The sequence below is a fragment of the Pomacea canaliculata genome, linkage group LG14, assembly GCF_003073045.1.
Source record: "Pomacea canaliculata isolate SZHN2017 linkage group LG14, ASM307304v1, whole genome shotgun sequence".
NCBI classification, from domain to species: domain Eukaryota; kingdom Metazoa; phylum Mollusca; class Gastropoda; order Architaenioglossa; family Ampullariidae; genus Pomacea; species Pomacea canaliculata.
The window spans coordinates 14,415,107-14,430,557 of NC_037603.1; the positions used below are offsets into that span (position 1 = coordinate 14,415,107).

General features: G+C 37.4%; 1 protein-coding gene across 1 annotated transcript in view; it reads left to right on the forward strand.

Moving 5' to 3' along the window:
• The window catches only part of LOC112554820 (fibronectin type-III domain-containing protein 3a-like), an 87,327-nt gene extending 72,057 nt beyond the window's left edge, over positions 1 to 15,270 (forward strand). Inside the window, exons 16-26 of the mRNA XM_025222873.1 lie at positions 248 to 253; positions 1,353 to 1,465; positions 1,718 to 1,823; positions 1,948 to 2,120; positions 2,257 to 2,451; positions 2,670 to 2,744; positions 3,037 to 3,299; positions 3,722 to 3,907; positions 4,170 to 4,336; positions 4,634 to 4,767; positions 5,541 to 15,270. Of these exons, the coding sequence (XP_025078658.1) occupies positions 248 to 253; positions 1,353 to 1,465; positions 1,718 to 1,823; positions 1,948 to 2,120; positions 2,257 to 2,451; positions 2,670 to 2,744; positions 3,037 to 3,299; positions 3,722 to 3,907; positions 4,170 to 4,336; positions 4,634 to 4,767; positions 5,541 to 5,915 (1,793 nt within the window). The 3' untranslated portion in view covers positions 5,916 to 15,270. The remainder of the gene's footprint in view (positions 1 to 247; positions 254 to 1,352; positions 1,466 to 1,717; positions 1,824 to 1,947; positions 2,121 to 2,256; positions 2,452 to 2,669; positions 2,745 to 3,036; positions 3,300 to 3,721; positions 3,908 to 4,169; positions 4,337 to 4,633; positions 4,768 to 5,540) is intronic.
• The last annotated feature ends 181 nt before the right edge of the window (positions 15,271 to 15,451 follow it).

Below are 15,451 nucleotides of genomic sequence, written 5' to 3' on the forward strand. Positions count from 1 at the left end.
TAAGTTTAAATCTCAAGAATAAGTTTGCCTCATAAGTGTTAAGGGTCTCCAAAATATAGCACAATTGGAAGACTATTGTGCACAAATAAGAATTGATAAGGTCAAGATTATATGATGTGTAGATTTCAGGTTGTCCTTCTTGTAGCTTTGTCTGTACTTGTCAACTTTATGAAGATTATGATAAAAAGTATAAAAAGAAAACAGTCTTTACAACTTTTTTGTCTTTTACTTTGTTGTGCTCAAACAGAAGGAGGTAATTTGATTTTTGTGTCCTTTTTCAGACTCTTGCATTTTGTGCTGTGTAGGTTACATTCATAAATTCCAAACTGAATTTTTAGCATTGAAACTTGAGTTTAGCACATGTAGAAATGGCTTTCATGGGATGTAGCAGAAGATGCAACAAAAACTACTTGCAAAAACACATTGATTGTTTTTCATTTTTATTTTAAAGCGGGATACATCTGAATTTTTTAATGGAGTAAAGGGAGGAAAGAGTTGGACTTTTGTTTTTTTTTTACCTGTAGCTACCAGGCTACAAGAACCAGCTAAAGCTGATGTTCAGTTTGAATTCAAGAGTTGGATACAATTTGTTATCATCTTTGTTAATTTATAATCAGCTTAAAAAAGAAGTCTAGTTTGTTCATTTTTTTCACACTTTTGTGCATTGAAACTTTTATCTGTGGTTATCCTCTTTAACACCTATTGTGTATTGCATTGCTGGATACTTACCTGCTGTTGTGTGTTTATGTTCTTGTATGATTTTGACCAGTAAGTCCCAAGCTATATTGCAAAAGTACAAAATATTTGGTGGAAAGTTTGATAGATGTCAGAAAGACTAAAGACCCATTAAACAAGTATTCATTCAACAATTGAACTTGAGTGAACACTAGTACAGTATACCACAAGCACTTGCACACCAAAGACCTTATAAAAATGCTTTTGATGTCCACACTTTTTTTTAATAGCAATAGTTGTTATAGTGCTGAATTTAAGTTTTGTTTGGCATTTTGTACTTATTTTTTTTCCTTGTTGATTTTAATCAGTTATTTTAACTGGCTTGAACTGTTTATTAAATGGTGAAAAAATGTCGAACGTAAGCTTTTCCAAACATTTAATTGTCAGCCTCAGTCAAAGCAGCCTCAAGTATATATGCATCATGATTTTGAAAAGTTTTAAAGTACAGAAAAATAGTAAGTGCATCATAGTAATTTCATTACTTATTTGTGTGCTCAGTTAATTATTTTTAAAAGCTGTTCATTTTAGCCTCAACATTTTGTTGGGGAAGTGACAGGAAGGAAGAAATTTATGTAGACATCAAAGAACTGAATCAAAGTTCACCTGTTGGGTTTTAGGTTACGAGACTGTTTACGAGGGATCAGAGAGGGAGCATCAGTTTGAACAGCTGACACCTGGACACACATATCGTGTACGTGTGGCATGCTGCAGCAGCGGGGGACGTAGTGATGTGAGTTCCTTTTGAATATGTATGTGACGTTGGAAAAAAGTTTCATAACTGCAACACATCTTTCACCAAATAGCAAGAATTTGTGATGAAATTTAGAAACTTTCAGTCAATCCATCTTCCCATGTGCTGCAGTAAATATTAAAGTCTGTATCATTTGCAAAGACAAATATTAAGAGATTTGGTGTAGATTTCTCCTTATATATTCTGTATATGTAATTTTTTACATATATTTTGTGGGGGCTTATTTTTCAGTTTTCTGATTGCTGTGTCACCACTACCCAGCCTGTACCACCTGGGCAGTGTCAAGCTCCTAAACTCCAAGGAAAACCCAAAGCCACTTCTCTCCATCTACGATGGGGTCAGTAGGATGCTGTTATTAGCAGTACAATTAATGTTGCTTTTAAATACTAGCATTGTGTTTGGAAAATAAAAATGTTTTAATAGAAAAAGTGACTTTATGATCAGCTGTTTGTTCCTTGCAGCCTACCCAGATTATGATGGAGGGTCTACAGTGACAGCATTTGCAGCCCAAATGATCTCTCCAGATAACAGCACTCGGGAGGTGTACAAAGGTCATGACTTGGATTGTATTGTTGCTGGACTGTTGCCTGGGCGACCATACCTGTTTCAAGTTCGTGCATACAACAGAGCAGGGGTGAGCGAAGCTTGATGTCAACTTACTCAACATTCTACCTTTTCTAAAAATTTTCTATTGGATCAGTAATTCATCATGATGACTTCAAGGTTAAAACTGTATTAATGGGTTGGTTGTTGTTTTTTTGCCACTACAGGCAGGACCATGGTCAGAACTGCTTGAGGTGGTCAGTGGGGCAGGGGCACCATATGCCCCAAAGTCTGTGCAAGTGGTGTGCCGGTCACCCCACAGTGCTGTGGTCATGTGGGATGAACCAGTCAACAATGGTGCAGCCATAAGTGAGTACAGGCTCGAGTGGACTCAGCGGCCAGATTTCCAGGATTTTACTCAAGTGAGTGAAATGTCCTGTTTGTAAATTTTAATGCATTTGAGGGAACGAAAATGGAAAATTAAACCACGTTTTATTGCAAAATTTCATGAAAGTCAGGCTAAAAACAAGTTGCTTATAAAATATTAGGAATTAAATGGTCCTGTTTTAAATGTTTGAGTCATAAGTAGCAGATATAAGCTGCATATAAAACTGACTGTGATTGGTTATGATGTGTACAGCTCTACGTGGGACCAAACTTAAATTACGAGGCCAAGGGTCTAATGCCTGCAACCACCTATACCTTTCGGGTCCAAGTAAGTTTAAAACCATGAGAAACAAAGGTGGCAGAGTTTTGCCATTGATAAAAATTTTGTGCAATATATTTCTTAACTAAAGAAAACAAAATGTAAAATCCTTAGTACCTTCTGTTCTAATTTTACCTTAATATTCTAGACTTTTTTTTTTTTGGACAAAATGTATACTTTCTTTTATGCATAAATACATGTCGCTCATTCTTTGAATCCACTTAAGAATTCAGAATAATTACTTGTGCAATATTCACCAGAATATTCACTTGTACATGCGTATGTGTGTGTGTAATTTTAGGCAGTCAACAGTGCTGGAACAGGACCCTACTCTCCAGCCACTTCCTGCACCACACCTCCATCCAGTCCTGGTATGGTGATGTCTTTGCGGTGCCAGCCAGGACCAACATGGGTTCAGCTTTGGTGGCGGTCTCCACCTTGCAATGGAAGTGAGATTATCTCTTACAACGTCTACGTTTCAGACAAGCAGCCCATCACTGTTGAACCGGTGACAGAATACACATTGGAGGGCCTTCAGCCAGAGACCAGCTACAAGTTAGTGATGTTCATTAGTGCCAAGAAAATTTGCTTGGAGTCTCTTGTAACCTTTGAGCTGCGTGTCTAATAACCTGTTTTTAGTATGTTTTGCGTGGTTGTAATAATTTGGGGGTTTTCCTTTATTCTTAATAAAATATGTTGGCTATTGGAAGAAATAAGAGGTAATATAATCAGGTAAATCAATTCCAATAAAACACCTCAGTTGTACTCGCTGACATGTACAGAAGACATTATAAGAATGTATATAAATATGTAGGAGTTAAATCTTGTGACTGTATCTGTTGTTTGTTTTCACTCATCACTTTATTTGACACCTCCTCCCATCAAAACTCATAAACAGGCTGAAGATATAGACAACAAAGATAATGGGATCAAGAAGATTTTGTGTTGCAACACATGACTGTTTCTTTTCAGGATTCGTATTCAAGCAGAAATAGCATCGGTGTGGGTCCCTTCAGCACACCAACTAAAGTGACAACCCGAGCTCTGCCACCTAGTCCACCACGGCTGGAGTGTTTATCAGTGGCCCCAAATAGTCTCAAACTGAAATGGGGAGATGGGCGCAATCCAGATATGGTCCAGTACACGTTGGAGATGGAAAAAGAAGATGGAAGGTGAACATGAGGCCTAACACATGTGGTTATGATCATTCTTTGCTCATTGTCAGCAGGCTAGGCAAATGGTTAACAAATTGTTTATGTTTTCAAGTTAACACCCTTATTCCTGGTGTCATCAGAAGTAGGTGTGTCTGTAAGCTGTCTGCCTGTAGTATAAAATATGATGTGGTATCTCCTAAAAAGAAGCGGATAAGCAGTCTTTTTGTATCTCCACATGTATAGTTTGCTATTAAAAGAAGAAAAATGAAACTCTCAACAGCTTTCAAGCAGTCTACTCTGGTCCTGCCCACACGCACAAGGTGAACCGGCTTGCAGAGATGACAAACTACGAGTTTCGTATCTTTGCTAGTAATGATGCTGGTCATGGGCCGTACTCAGACACTGTCACCTTCAGCACCACAAAAGCACCACCACCTGCTCCTAAAGGTAAGATGTTTTGGGATCAGACTTGGGGTGAAAGAAAAGGATGAAGATAATTTACAGTTTACAGTAAAATTGAATATGCTGAGGAGTTTTTTTCTATGTGATTGCTAAGTAAGAGAAAATTTGTCTTTTTTCTTGAGGAACTAGGTGGGTGGCTGACCTTTTTCTATAAATGCAGACAGCATGGTCTACCTGGAGTTGCTGAGCAGGCTGTCGATGTAGACTAAAGGTTTCTGAAATAGCTGGTTTTGTGGAAAAAAAAGTCTTTTAAATGTTTTTTCCCCTCTTCCTTCTCAACAGCCCCACGAGTACATCAACTTCAGCAACGAAGCTGTGAAGTAGAGTGGCAGGGATGCAAGGCTCAGGGTTCAGATCCGGTGGTGTACATCTTACAGCTTCAGAAACCATACTCCACAGATCATGAGTACCGACAGGTCAGAGTGCAGTAGTACTTTGTAACCTTTTTAACCTTTATCCCAACTCCTAAAGTCTTTGTGTAAATCTTTTTTGGAGGTATTTGATTAAGAGAAGTATAAAAATAGTCATAGTTAATGGCCTTATACGTGTCATGATGGATGAATCGTTAATATCGGCAGTTTCACTTATTAACCAGAGTTGACTTGTTTGTAGATGACAGAATTGTTGCAGAGAGAGTTTCCCTAGCTTGCCATTGCATTCTTTTGAATGATAATGAAACTGAGCTTTGATATTTCCTTGACAATATGATTAGTCTACAATAAGTAACTGTTGAGTTCTTTTCTGAGCAGATTCTTAAAGACCAAGGACAGGCTTGCTCAGTTTTCTTTTACTCGAGAAATGTTGTCACTCAAATTGCAATTAAGCAAGCTGATGAATGATTTTAATAGTTCTACATAATCTACCTGTATGAACACATGAGTGCTATTATTCACATGTGTGTGTGCAGACATGGATGTGGTTAGATTTTCTGAAATTATATCTCTTTGACTCTTGTTAAATTGGTGTCAAGTGTCACATGAACTTGTTTTAAGAATATAGCAATGTATGTATATTTTGCAGAGACAGTCCCTTAACCACCACTTTGGTGAATGAATTCCAAACAGCACTTTTTTGGATTTCATTTTACATTTCAGTTGCTGGTAAAACTAATTTATGTGATTTTTTTCAACTTGGCACATATGACATTTCTTTGTGCTAATTTTTATGTATGTGTGTGTGCTTCATGCAGATCTACCGAGGACCCAACACTCACTTTAGCTTGGATGGGCTGGAGCCCAGTACAGAGTACCAGGTTCGAGTATGTGCTGTGCGAGAAAGTTGTGACGGATCTGCCATGGATATCTTGGGACCCTTCTCTCCTGGCACGCATTTTACTACCTGTGCCCCAGAGCCTCCACGTAAGACAACTGTACAAGAATTGGATCACAGGTCATCAGAGCCTAGGCAGTGGACAGACCAGCAATGGGCAGCAGTGATTGTGATTTGCTTTGTGGTGCTGGCTATTTTATTGGCCTTTGTGGTCAACCAGGTTATGACCTACATGGGGTACTCCACCTCTGTCTCAGCCTCCTCATCATCCCCTTCTCCTCCTAAGACAAACTGAGGGCATTTCTGTTTTTGTTTTTTTTTTGTATCTGTCTAGGAGGTTGATCATTGCTGGCATACTTCTGATCCACCAGGTGGAGACCCACTTTTGGATGGAGACTTCAAGAATGTGCTGGCAGCAGATAAACATGATTTCTGTGAATCTTTGGTGTGAATCGCCATCAAAAAGTCCATTGGGCTTTCTTGCATCCTGTGACGGATTATTTGCTGGTGGTCAGGGTTTATCAGTTACTCAAAGAAAAGCTATAATGCTTTGTGCAGCCTATGAATGAAACAGAGGCCAGGATTTATTGGTTACTTTAAAGCACAAGTTATTTGCTGTGTGCAACAGATGTTTGACAGCACAGTGTACAAGTTTGTGACATGGTCAGCAACTGAGACATGAGCAAAGTTAACAAGTTTTACGACATGCACGTGCTTATGTGTGTAGAAGTGCAAGCACTCGTGCATACATGTGCACATGCATCATGCCTGCACACATGAACTCACTCTCACACACACACATGAAATTTGGTGCTCATCAGCTTGTTGTGGTAGAGGGGGAGCATCAAGCAACATAAGAAGCAATCATTATGAAATTGGAATGTGTGATATTTTGTCTTAAACAAGTGGATCATGGTGCTTAGAGAGTGTTGTCGAGAAATGTCATTGTGGGAACAGTGAGGAGTGAATTACAAGGGCACACAAAAAGTCCCAGCAAGACACGGTCTGGTTGGGTGAAGTGGCAATGGTGACCAGCATGCATACTGGTGACCCCTGCGCCACATCCAAGATATGGCAAGCTGAGCAGAAAGTTTGTGGTTAGACCAAAATCACTTCTGTTGACTCTGTTGTTGTCGGAAGAGCTTACCTTTGTCTCAGCTTGCTCAACTGTTGTTAATGTTGCTTGTTTAAAAAGATTTATCGCAAACATGTTGCTAAATTACAAATCTCCAAAATATGAAGTCTGTGTTGGGAGGTGTGTGCTTGTCAGAATGCATGTTTCTATGTACAGCCCCCAGGTGGTGTGCAAAATCTCCACAGAAATTTCTTTACAAAATGGTGAGGAATTTTGTTTTCCTTTTTTTGTGGGACTTATGGGGATTAGGGATTTTATTCTTTTCTTCTAAATTTTTTCCCACTCTACACTCTCAAATACAACCTATTGTATGTTCATGGACATTCATGCACACACACTTATTTGTTACTGTTATCAAAGTTTGCTGAAACTGTTTCCCCCAGTTTTGATGCCATTTGTCCAAATAAAAACAGTAAAAATTGTCCTACCCCTTATAAAGTACAAAGTATCCTGTAAGGGATATACATTTATAGTATTATTTCCTATTTGGAAAGAGGAGAAAATATTTTTTCATTTCTATTGATGAGATATTGTATGAACATTTTGATCTGAATTTTTTTTTAAGCTCGCTTATCTTTTAAAGGTGGAACTTATTGTGGGTGGTTTTTTAAAATGGTTTTGCCAGCGCAAGGGAAGGTAGGAAAACATGCGTAGTAGTAATTGGAGACGACTGACCGCTAGTTGTCAGTACGCGTGTACTCCTACCTTCTCTCACACCAGCAAAACCATTCTCTACATTTAGTATGAAGAAATTCTGGCTTTAACCAGAAGGATGTAGTAAAGTTGTGTTGGGGCTTGTCTGAAATATCCATCAGTTGTGAAAGATGGACGCTATTTCATATGGTCTTGAACAAGCGACCAAGAGCACAAACCATTATTTTTACACAGTTTTGTGATAGAAAACTTTTACTTTATTTTATTTTGTTAAACACTGCATGAGAAATTAAGCCTTGGGTTTTGATTCGGTTTATCTGTGCCCAAAAAGTAAAGTTTTGTTTGTCATGTTCAATTTTATATGGTAACGTTTTTTTCAATCTGGTGTAGGGACCTAGACAATGAAACCACTGCCTTTTATTCCCTTCTGACTTGGAGCTCATAGGGGAGGGGAAGATAACTATGACATTGCCACTAGCAAGTATCATCACAGGTTTTCGTGATTCTGCAGTCATCAAGCCAGCATTTTTTTGTGGCATGTGATTTAGCCTTAAGATGTGATCATACGGGAGCAATGCCCCAAACTGTGTTGAAGATTGTTAAGAACATACAGGAAGTAATTAGAACTATTGTGGTTTCTTCTACCTAGCTGCAAGACTTTTATTTCTTTGAAATTATTCTGGCTGTTATTTTATCAGGTATTTATTTGGTGCCAGGATTTTTTTTTCAGGTTTTTAGTATGTTTGGGCTTTTTTTTGTGTTAGTATCCTTAAGGTTGTTGGCTAAATATATTTTGACTAGTGTTGCTACACCTCATTGACTGATGCATGCACACATGCCTGCACGTACAGGTGTGCATGAATATGTGTATATGAATGCATACATCATTTTGCTTTGTACGTTAAGGATCACCATTACAAAGATCCAAGTACCGTTGAGCTGAGAGAATTTTGTTTCGGGGTCACATGGTACACAGGTACATGGCAGTGAGGAAGGTGCCGTGCTGTATTTTGTTAGCATCTCAAGTTACATTTCACAGTTACAGATTTATCATTTTGCCCTTGGTGGTGGGGTGTGCACAACTGTAAATGTACTTAAATGTGTTTGTATGAGAAAGAGAGCACTTTTGCTTGCTTGCATGTTTGTTCTGAGATGCACAGTGTAGCTTCCTCTCAGGTTGAACGGAGTCTGCTGGCAGCTCCATAAGTCTCCTTTGTTTTATCTGGAGACTGGAGAGTGATGTCAAGTTGGTCAAAGGCATTGGTGCTTATTGCCTTGAAACCCATGGCATAGTTCCCAGTGGCAAGTTGTCCCCTTTCATGTAACTGTTTGAAAACAAAAATGTATTTCTGTGTTCATGTTGTTTTGATGTGTTTGTATCTTTTAAGGACCACTACCTTGCACAACTAATTGATTTGAATAGTTTATCTTTTAAAGAATAACTTTTATCTGGTGAAGTTTTCAATTTGCTCATGACTTGTAGCAAATTAAATTAGTTTTAAAACTGACAACCTTATTTAAGGAAAAGCATTTTATTTGTCAGGTTAACAGGCTTTGCAGAAACTAGGAATCTGAAGCTGTAGCACACCATGATAGTAAATTTAGATTTGTGTTTAAATAACTCATTCATGAGGACTAAGTCACTTTTATGTTATTTTTTGGTTGGTTTCACTGTGGGTGGGGGTGGTTGTGTATATTTTGGTTATTAGGATTGTCTGTTCTGAGACAAATCGACTTGCGGTTTCTTATCTTTATCTTTTGTGTGTGTTTCCTTTTATGAGCCCTGAATTTTCACATCGTGCAAACCAAGAAACCATATGAACTGCAGTTTGGTAATGCAATCAATCACCTACCCTGTGTGAGGTTGGCTGACAGAATCTCATTAGAGATTTCAACATGACTGACAATCCTTGCTGAAGATGAAGGCATCTTGTTGATGAATGGAAGAGATGCATGTTGTATTGCCTGCCTGTTATTAAATAGATCATACCCTAAGGGTTGTAAAAGAGCTGAAATTTTAGGTGCAGCGAAAGTTAATCATACAGGCCTCTGTACTGCCCACTTTACCTTGGATTTATTGCTTTTATATTTAAATAAAAGTTCTCATTTTTTTTAATTGAACCCAGCTGGAGAAGTTTTCTAATAAGCAACAGGTTAAAGAAAATATTACAGCAGACCTTTTAATAGAATTCAACAACTTTAGGTTGGACAAATCTTATGAGCAGTTAGAAGTGGACACCTTAAAACATTTGTACATTCAAGCGCCAACTGAGTGGACCACACTTGATGATCCCTTCAGCACATTAAACAGGCTTGTATGATGGCATTTTCCAAACCCATAGCTTTAACCTGTAACATAAAAACACATACATCAGTAATTTTAATTGTCTGTGATACCTGTAGTCTTGGCATTTTCTCAGAATCAATAAAAAAAGATTCACTTCATCTTTTTCTGCATGGGCTTGCATGTAACATCAAGACTGATAGCCACATGTCAGAATAATCCATTTGAACATTTTCCCAGAAGATGTTAAAGTACTTAACATTAAAGCTTGCTGGAATATTTTTAGTCATTACTATTATGGTTGTGTCTTTTTTTTAAGCAGCTTTAGATTGAAACTTGACAATGAAGTCAGTAAGGCTGATTACTTGGCTTAAGATCATTTTTTTATTATTTCTTGTCAAATTTCCTGAGTTCTCTCAGGGCTTGCTTTACTGATATATTTCCCAAAGCAAAGAAACAGTATGCAGATATTTTTACCATGTGAACGTACAAATATTGAGCATGAAGAAATGTTGCCCTTATTTTCTTTAAATAACATCCCTTTTTTCATACCGCACAAAAATAAGTGCGTCCAAGTGCAGAAGTGCACAAGCTGGTTGTGCAGTGCAAGATGTTACCCTGCTGCTGTATTTTCTGTAAACCAAGCTTTCTGTTGCATTTGTTAGACGTGTACTTGTTCATGTATATAAATATATCTGAAGCAAAGCAGTGTATTTGGGTGATGCCTGCATATGCATACAAAATATCACATGTTGAAGGCTTGCATTAAAAACAGTTAAATAGGAGGCTGCAGAAAGACATGTCTGGGGGGGAAAACTGGCTGCTCTTTAAAATTAGACTGACAACAGGTTAATATCACCTGAAAATGTAAGTGCCAAAAAAAAAAAGAGAATGCAGATAACAGACCAGTTGTTCTTAGATGTGACTTTATCTAAAGTGATGTTGCCAGTGGCAAACTGACTTGTTTGTACACAAAGAAAATACAGCATTACCTAAATGTATGCATGTCTGTTGATAATAGAATGGACAAAATATTCTCAGTATGGTCTAGTTTTGCTGATGTGCCTCTCGATGTATCATTTTACATGATAAGAACCTCAGACAACCCGCACACAAGCAGTTTGTCCATATTCAAGTGTTTTTCAGTATTCTGTTGAAGGAGTATCTAGCTGAAGCCCAATCTGTCTCATTGAATGTTTATGATCTATTAAATATTTGCTGGGAGCTCTTCCATGCAGATTTTTTTAATGGCTTGAAGATAGCATTGGTTTTCTACCTGTGACAAACTAATGCCTCCCAAAAATTATAGTGCTCTGAATATTTTATCACAAAATGTACAGGATGGCAGTGGATGTTTTTTCAGCCTTAAATGAGAAGCTTTTGTAATGTTCAAGGAATGCTGACAGTGTTCCCAGAGCCATTCTGCTGCTAATTTTTAGACCAAGTCTGCATCAAAAGTGTACAAACACCTTTCAGCTTTATTTATGAGCGTTGATTGTGCTGTAAGTAAATACATTTTCGGGGAATTTGTTCACTTCCTGTTAGTGATTTTTAAGTTCGTGTCTTAAGATGGGGGAAAAACCCGTATATTTTACCATTTGCTTTGTTAGAATATGGAGGCCTAGACAGAAAACCTTGAGATATTAGATGATGAGGTTTTCAGAAAGGTTGAAATATAAATTCGTCAAACAAGTTTTGGCTATGATGAATTTAGACATAAAGTCGGCAATGTGTAACTGACTCAGACTAATGTCAGTGTAGAAGTAAGGTGACAAGACATGAATGTCTTGTTGATAACAATTGCAAATTACCAGGATGTTTGAGTTTGAATGAATACGATGAAACTTTGTCTCTTTTTTTCTCTCCCCTCCCCCACTCTTTTTTTTCCCACCTACTTTGTGAACATGACCCTGCGCAGGGCATGTCCTTGCTTCCAGCATGCACCAAGAGTGCATATGGCTAGGTGAGCATCCTGCAATCATGCAATTAATTATCCATGTTGCTGGTCCAGGAGACTGTACACTGGTTGGTTGAACAGCTGGGCTTCTTTCATAGACCTGCTTTTAATGATGGTGATTTGCATGGCACCGAAGTTGCATCAATAGCTTTTTTTTTTTTTAAATGTTGCCATGGTAATCTTGTATGCTCATTCAGAGCAAGACTAGATGAATGCATATGGGAGAAATGTATTTCACAAGTACAGTTACAAATTATTGCTAAATATTATGTACCAACAATCATATATAATGTATATTATTGTGAATTGTATCATGTTTTGGAATACTGCTTGTTTCTTGTGATAGTGGTAAAATTTGGCACGAGGCAACATTCAAATTAAAGGAATCCCACACCCCTAAAAACATCCACTGCATACTGTTGCAACAACATTTGACATATACAGAAATGTCAGTGTATGTATATGCATGCACACACACACACAGAACCCTAGTCATGTGTTCATTTGCTAGTCAATGGGAATAATTTTTGGTGGAAAAACAAAGATTTTTTTTTTTTTTTGAGAATGATTGTCATGGTGAGGACAGAAATACCTTGGAAATCTTATATTTTGCAAGTCTCTTTATCAAGAGCTACTTGATCCCCTCCCCATCCAAATGAGATTGTCACTCTTTCTTTTTTTCTTGTTTCTAAAACATTCTCAGTTTTTATTGCATGGGCCTTGATAACTTTCATTTAAAGCTTAAGGTATAAGACATTGTCATCTGACAGCTTGTGACAATTTTGTAGTTGAATGTTGCAGTGTACTATCTGCTTACTACTTCTGTTATACATATTACATAAGGTACAGAATGTTGATTTATGACCTTAGTCTGCAGCTAGGTTGTCAAAAAATGCACAAATCACTTTAATAGGCAAACAGTGTAATTATTAGTTGTGTAAAGCATATGCAGAAGACCATCAAAAGTGCATTTGATGACCTGTTTATGGATGTGACCAGTGACGTGAACTTTCAAAATTTTCTTAGGACTTTAAAAAAAAAATTTTTCCTTTAGTAATTGACAAAAGTTGACATATAGTTTGCCTGAGGATGAATTTAAGATCGTTGATCATTGTTCTTGAGCATGTGCTTGGTGCAGAGTATGTAACATCTTTTCAGTGAATGTGGATAGAAGAGCTACATTTGTGGCAACATAGTAAGCATTATTTGAGGTAGGTGGCTCTATAGTGCTTGGATCTGGAAGGGTCTTTTCATTCTGGAATGTCAGCTTAGCATATTTGGAATGCTGCTATTTCTTTTTTAAGGACAGCTCTCCCTGCCTGAAATGTTTTAGCTTACTCTAATGGCACAAAGTATAGAAAAAAAAGTGAAAGCAGCTTGAGATGTGGACCAAAAATTTTTCTGTACAATTGACTGTGCTTGTCACACAAACCTATGTTACTTGTGGATCAATGCAGTTGAGACATAATCTGTATAATTGCTGGCGATAATCTTTTGCCCCAAGACATTCAACTGATATGAATAAAATTTTGAAGTGGATGCATTTCCTTACATTGAATGCTTTGGTCCTTTGTCAGTATGGCTGCATCCTTCTTGTGTACTACAGTGGTTTCTCACAACTGTTGAGCTGTTACTTATATTGTTCTATGATCAGAGTTTATTGTCTGCGTTTTCATAACATTTTTTCCTTGTTATCAGATACTGACTGATGTAAAGAGCCAAAACAAATGCCAGAGCATGGGAGTGGTAGGGGGAAAAGCATGTGTGTTTGTGAGTGTGAATGCACATGCTTGTGTCTATGTTATTTTTGCCTAATCATGGCTAGAAATGTTGCCTACTCAGGTTGTGTTCTTTAAAGCCGAGTGCTATTTGATAATCATTTGGACTTGATGTACTATGATTAAGGGGAAGCAGATAGCCAGATGATTAGAGCAATGGTGTTTAAACCCAGAGATACCCACAGTTGACCCAGAGGATGTGGAAAGGTAAAGCAGCCAAAGAGAGGAGATGGGACACCACACTCTCACTAAAAGCTGACCCTAAGAAAAATGTGGTCACTAACACCTCACTCCCCAACAATCTGAAAAGGTTAGGGGACTATCTTTATCTTTTTTTACCTTGATGTTGGGTACCTGGATGATGCTGATGGCATTTGACCCAAGTGTTACTTACCCGGTTAGCCTCTAGCAACATATGACTGTACCAAAGGGGCAACAGTTGTCCTAAACATCAAAGCGTGCCTCCCTCACCAAACATTTTACCTGCAGCCTGCTTAATGAGCTAAAATCTTTAAGCTATTATTGATCTTCTTGGTTAGTAGACGTTAACATTTAAAACTTAATTTATATAAAATTTAAGGGAAGACAACTGCCAAATTTTCATCTCTTCATCAACATGTGACTAAAGTTTCCACTTTCTGGTTTATTATTATATAGCCTGATAATCATTTTTTTTTTTAAAAAAGGCTGTATTGTAATATCATATGCTTGTAAAATTTGCACAAATTGGGTCCTGTTGAATTATAATGCAGTGAACTTGAGTGGTAACTAGACGTGGATGGCAGAGCCAACTTTGTCGATTGTTTTTTTAAAAAAAGCTTTGTTGTGCATTGTTGATAATGCTGGAAAAGTGGATTTCACTGATATGTTTACCAGCAAGATAGCTCCCAGGATGAGAGGTGATAAACAGTTCTTTGAGCAGTTGCATCTGAATAGAGAAGGAAAATTTCTCCTCCGAAAGATTTTTATTCATATATATTGCTAGCCTTTTTCCAGTCCATAAAATTAATGTTTCTTCTTGCTTCCTACAGATTGTATTGAATAAAAACTTGCATTTTTCAATTTAATGGTTAAGGTCATGTTGTACAATGTTAAGTGCTTCTAGGGAAGTTTTCTGTTTTTATTCCTTCCATTCTACCCTCTCACAATTTTTGATAGCCTTTAAGGAAGCTTTTTTCCTCCCTTTTTTATAAGTCGGTTAGTTGTTAAGTCAGTAACAGCTTGTGTCAGAGTTTTGTAGTGATGGTGGTAAAGCTTAAAGCACATTTTTATTGCTTGTGTAGTGCTCTGGGCAAACCTGATCAACAGAGGGTTCCAGGAGCTATGAAATGAAAACTGGCAAAAATGTTGCTCTGCTTAAATTTGTAAATTACTCGTCCTTTTTTCCCAACCATAAGCTTATGAAACTGCTTTATGTACAGGTGTGGGGGCATCCATTACTTTCAGCTGGTTTAGGTTTGTCAAAATTATACGATAAGAAACTGTTGAAAAAAAAAAAATTTTGTAAGTGAAAAATAGTTTACTTCCCTTTTCTGCTCCCAGTCCCATTTCCTGGAATGTGCACATGGAATAGTGTGCACTGTTGAAAGCTAAGCTACATAATTGCTCTAGTCCACATATCTGTTTATGTGTATGCATGTTTGTATTTTTTGTATGCATGTGTGTGGTGTGTTTGTATGTATGTACATAATTTTAGTAAGCTGTTGGTTCAACTGCAAGACATTGTCTTAAATGTAGACTATCTCTTTTCAAATTAGTCATATTTATTCTGTGATGTTGGGTCATCAGTGAATACACACACATATATATATTATATTCTATCAATAAAAGTTTCAATGCTCATCTGATTACTTGTCATCATTGATCACTTGTGTTATTTGTCTATGCTCAGTTGATTTTGAGCACTTATGCACTTGTTAACTGAGAACTAAAAGAAAGAGTAACTAATGTACTGTGAAGGTGCTAGTGAGCTATACTCCTTATCTTGGCACTATATATCATGCAACCATTATTAGCAAGAAGT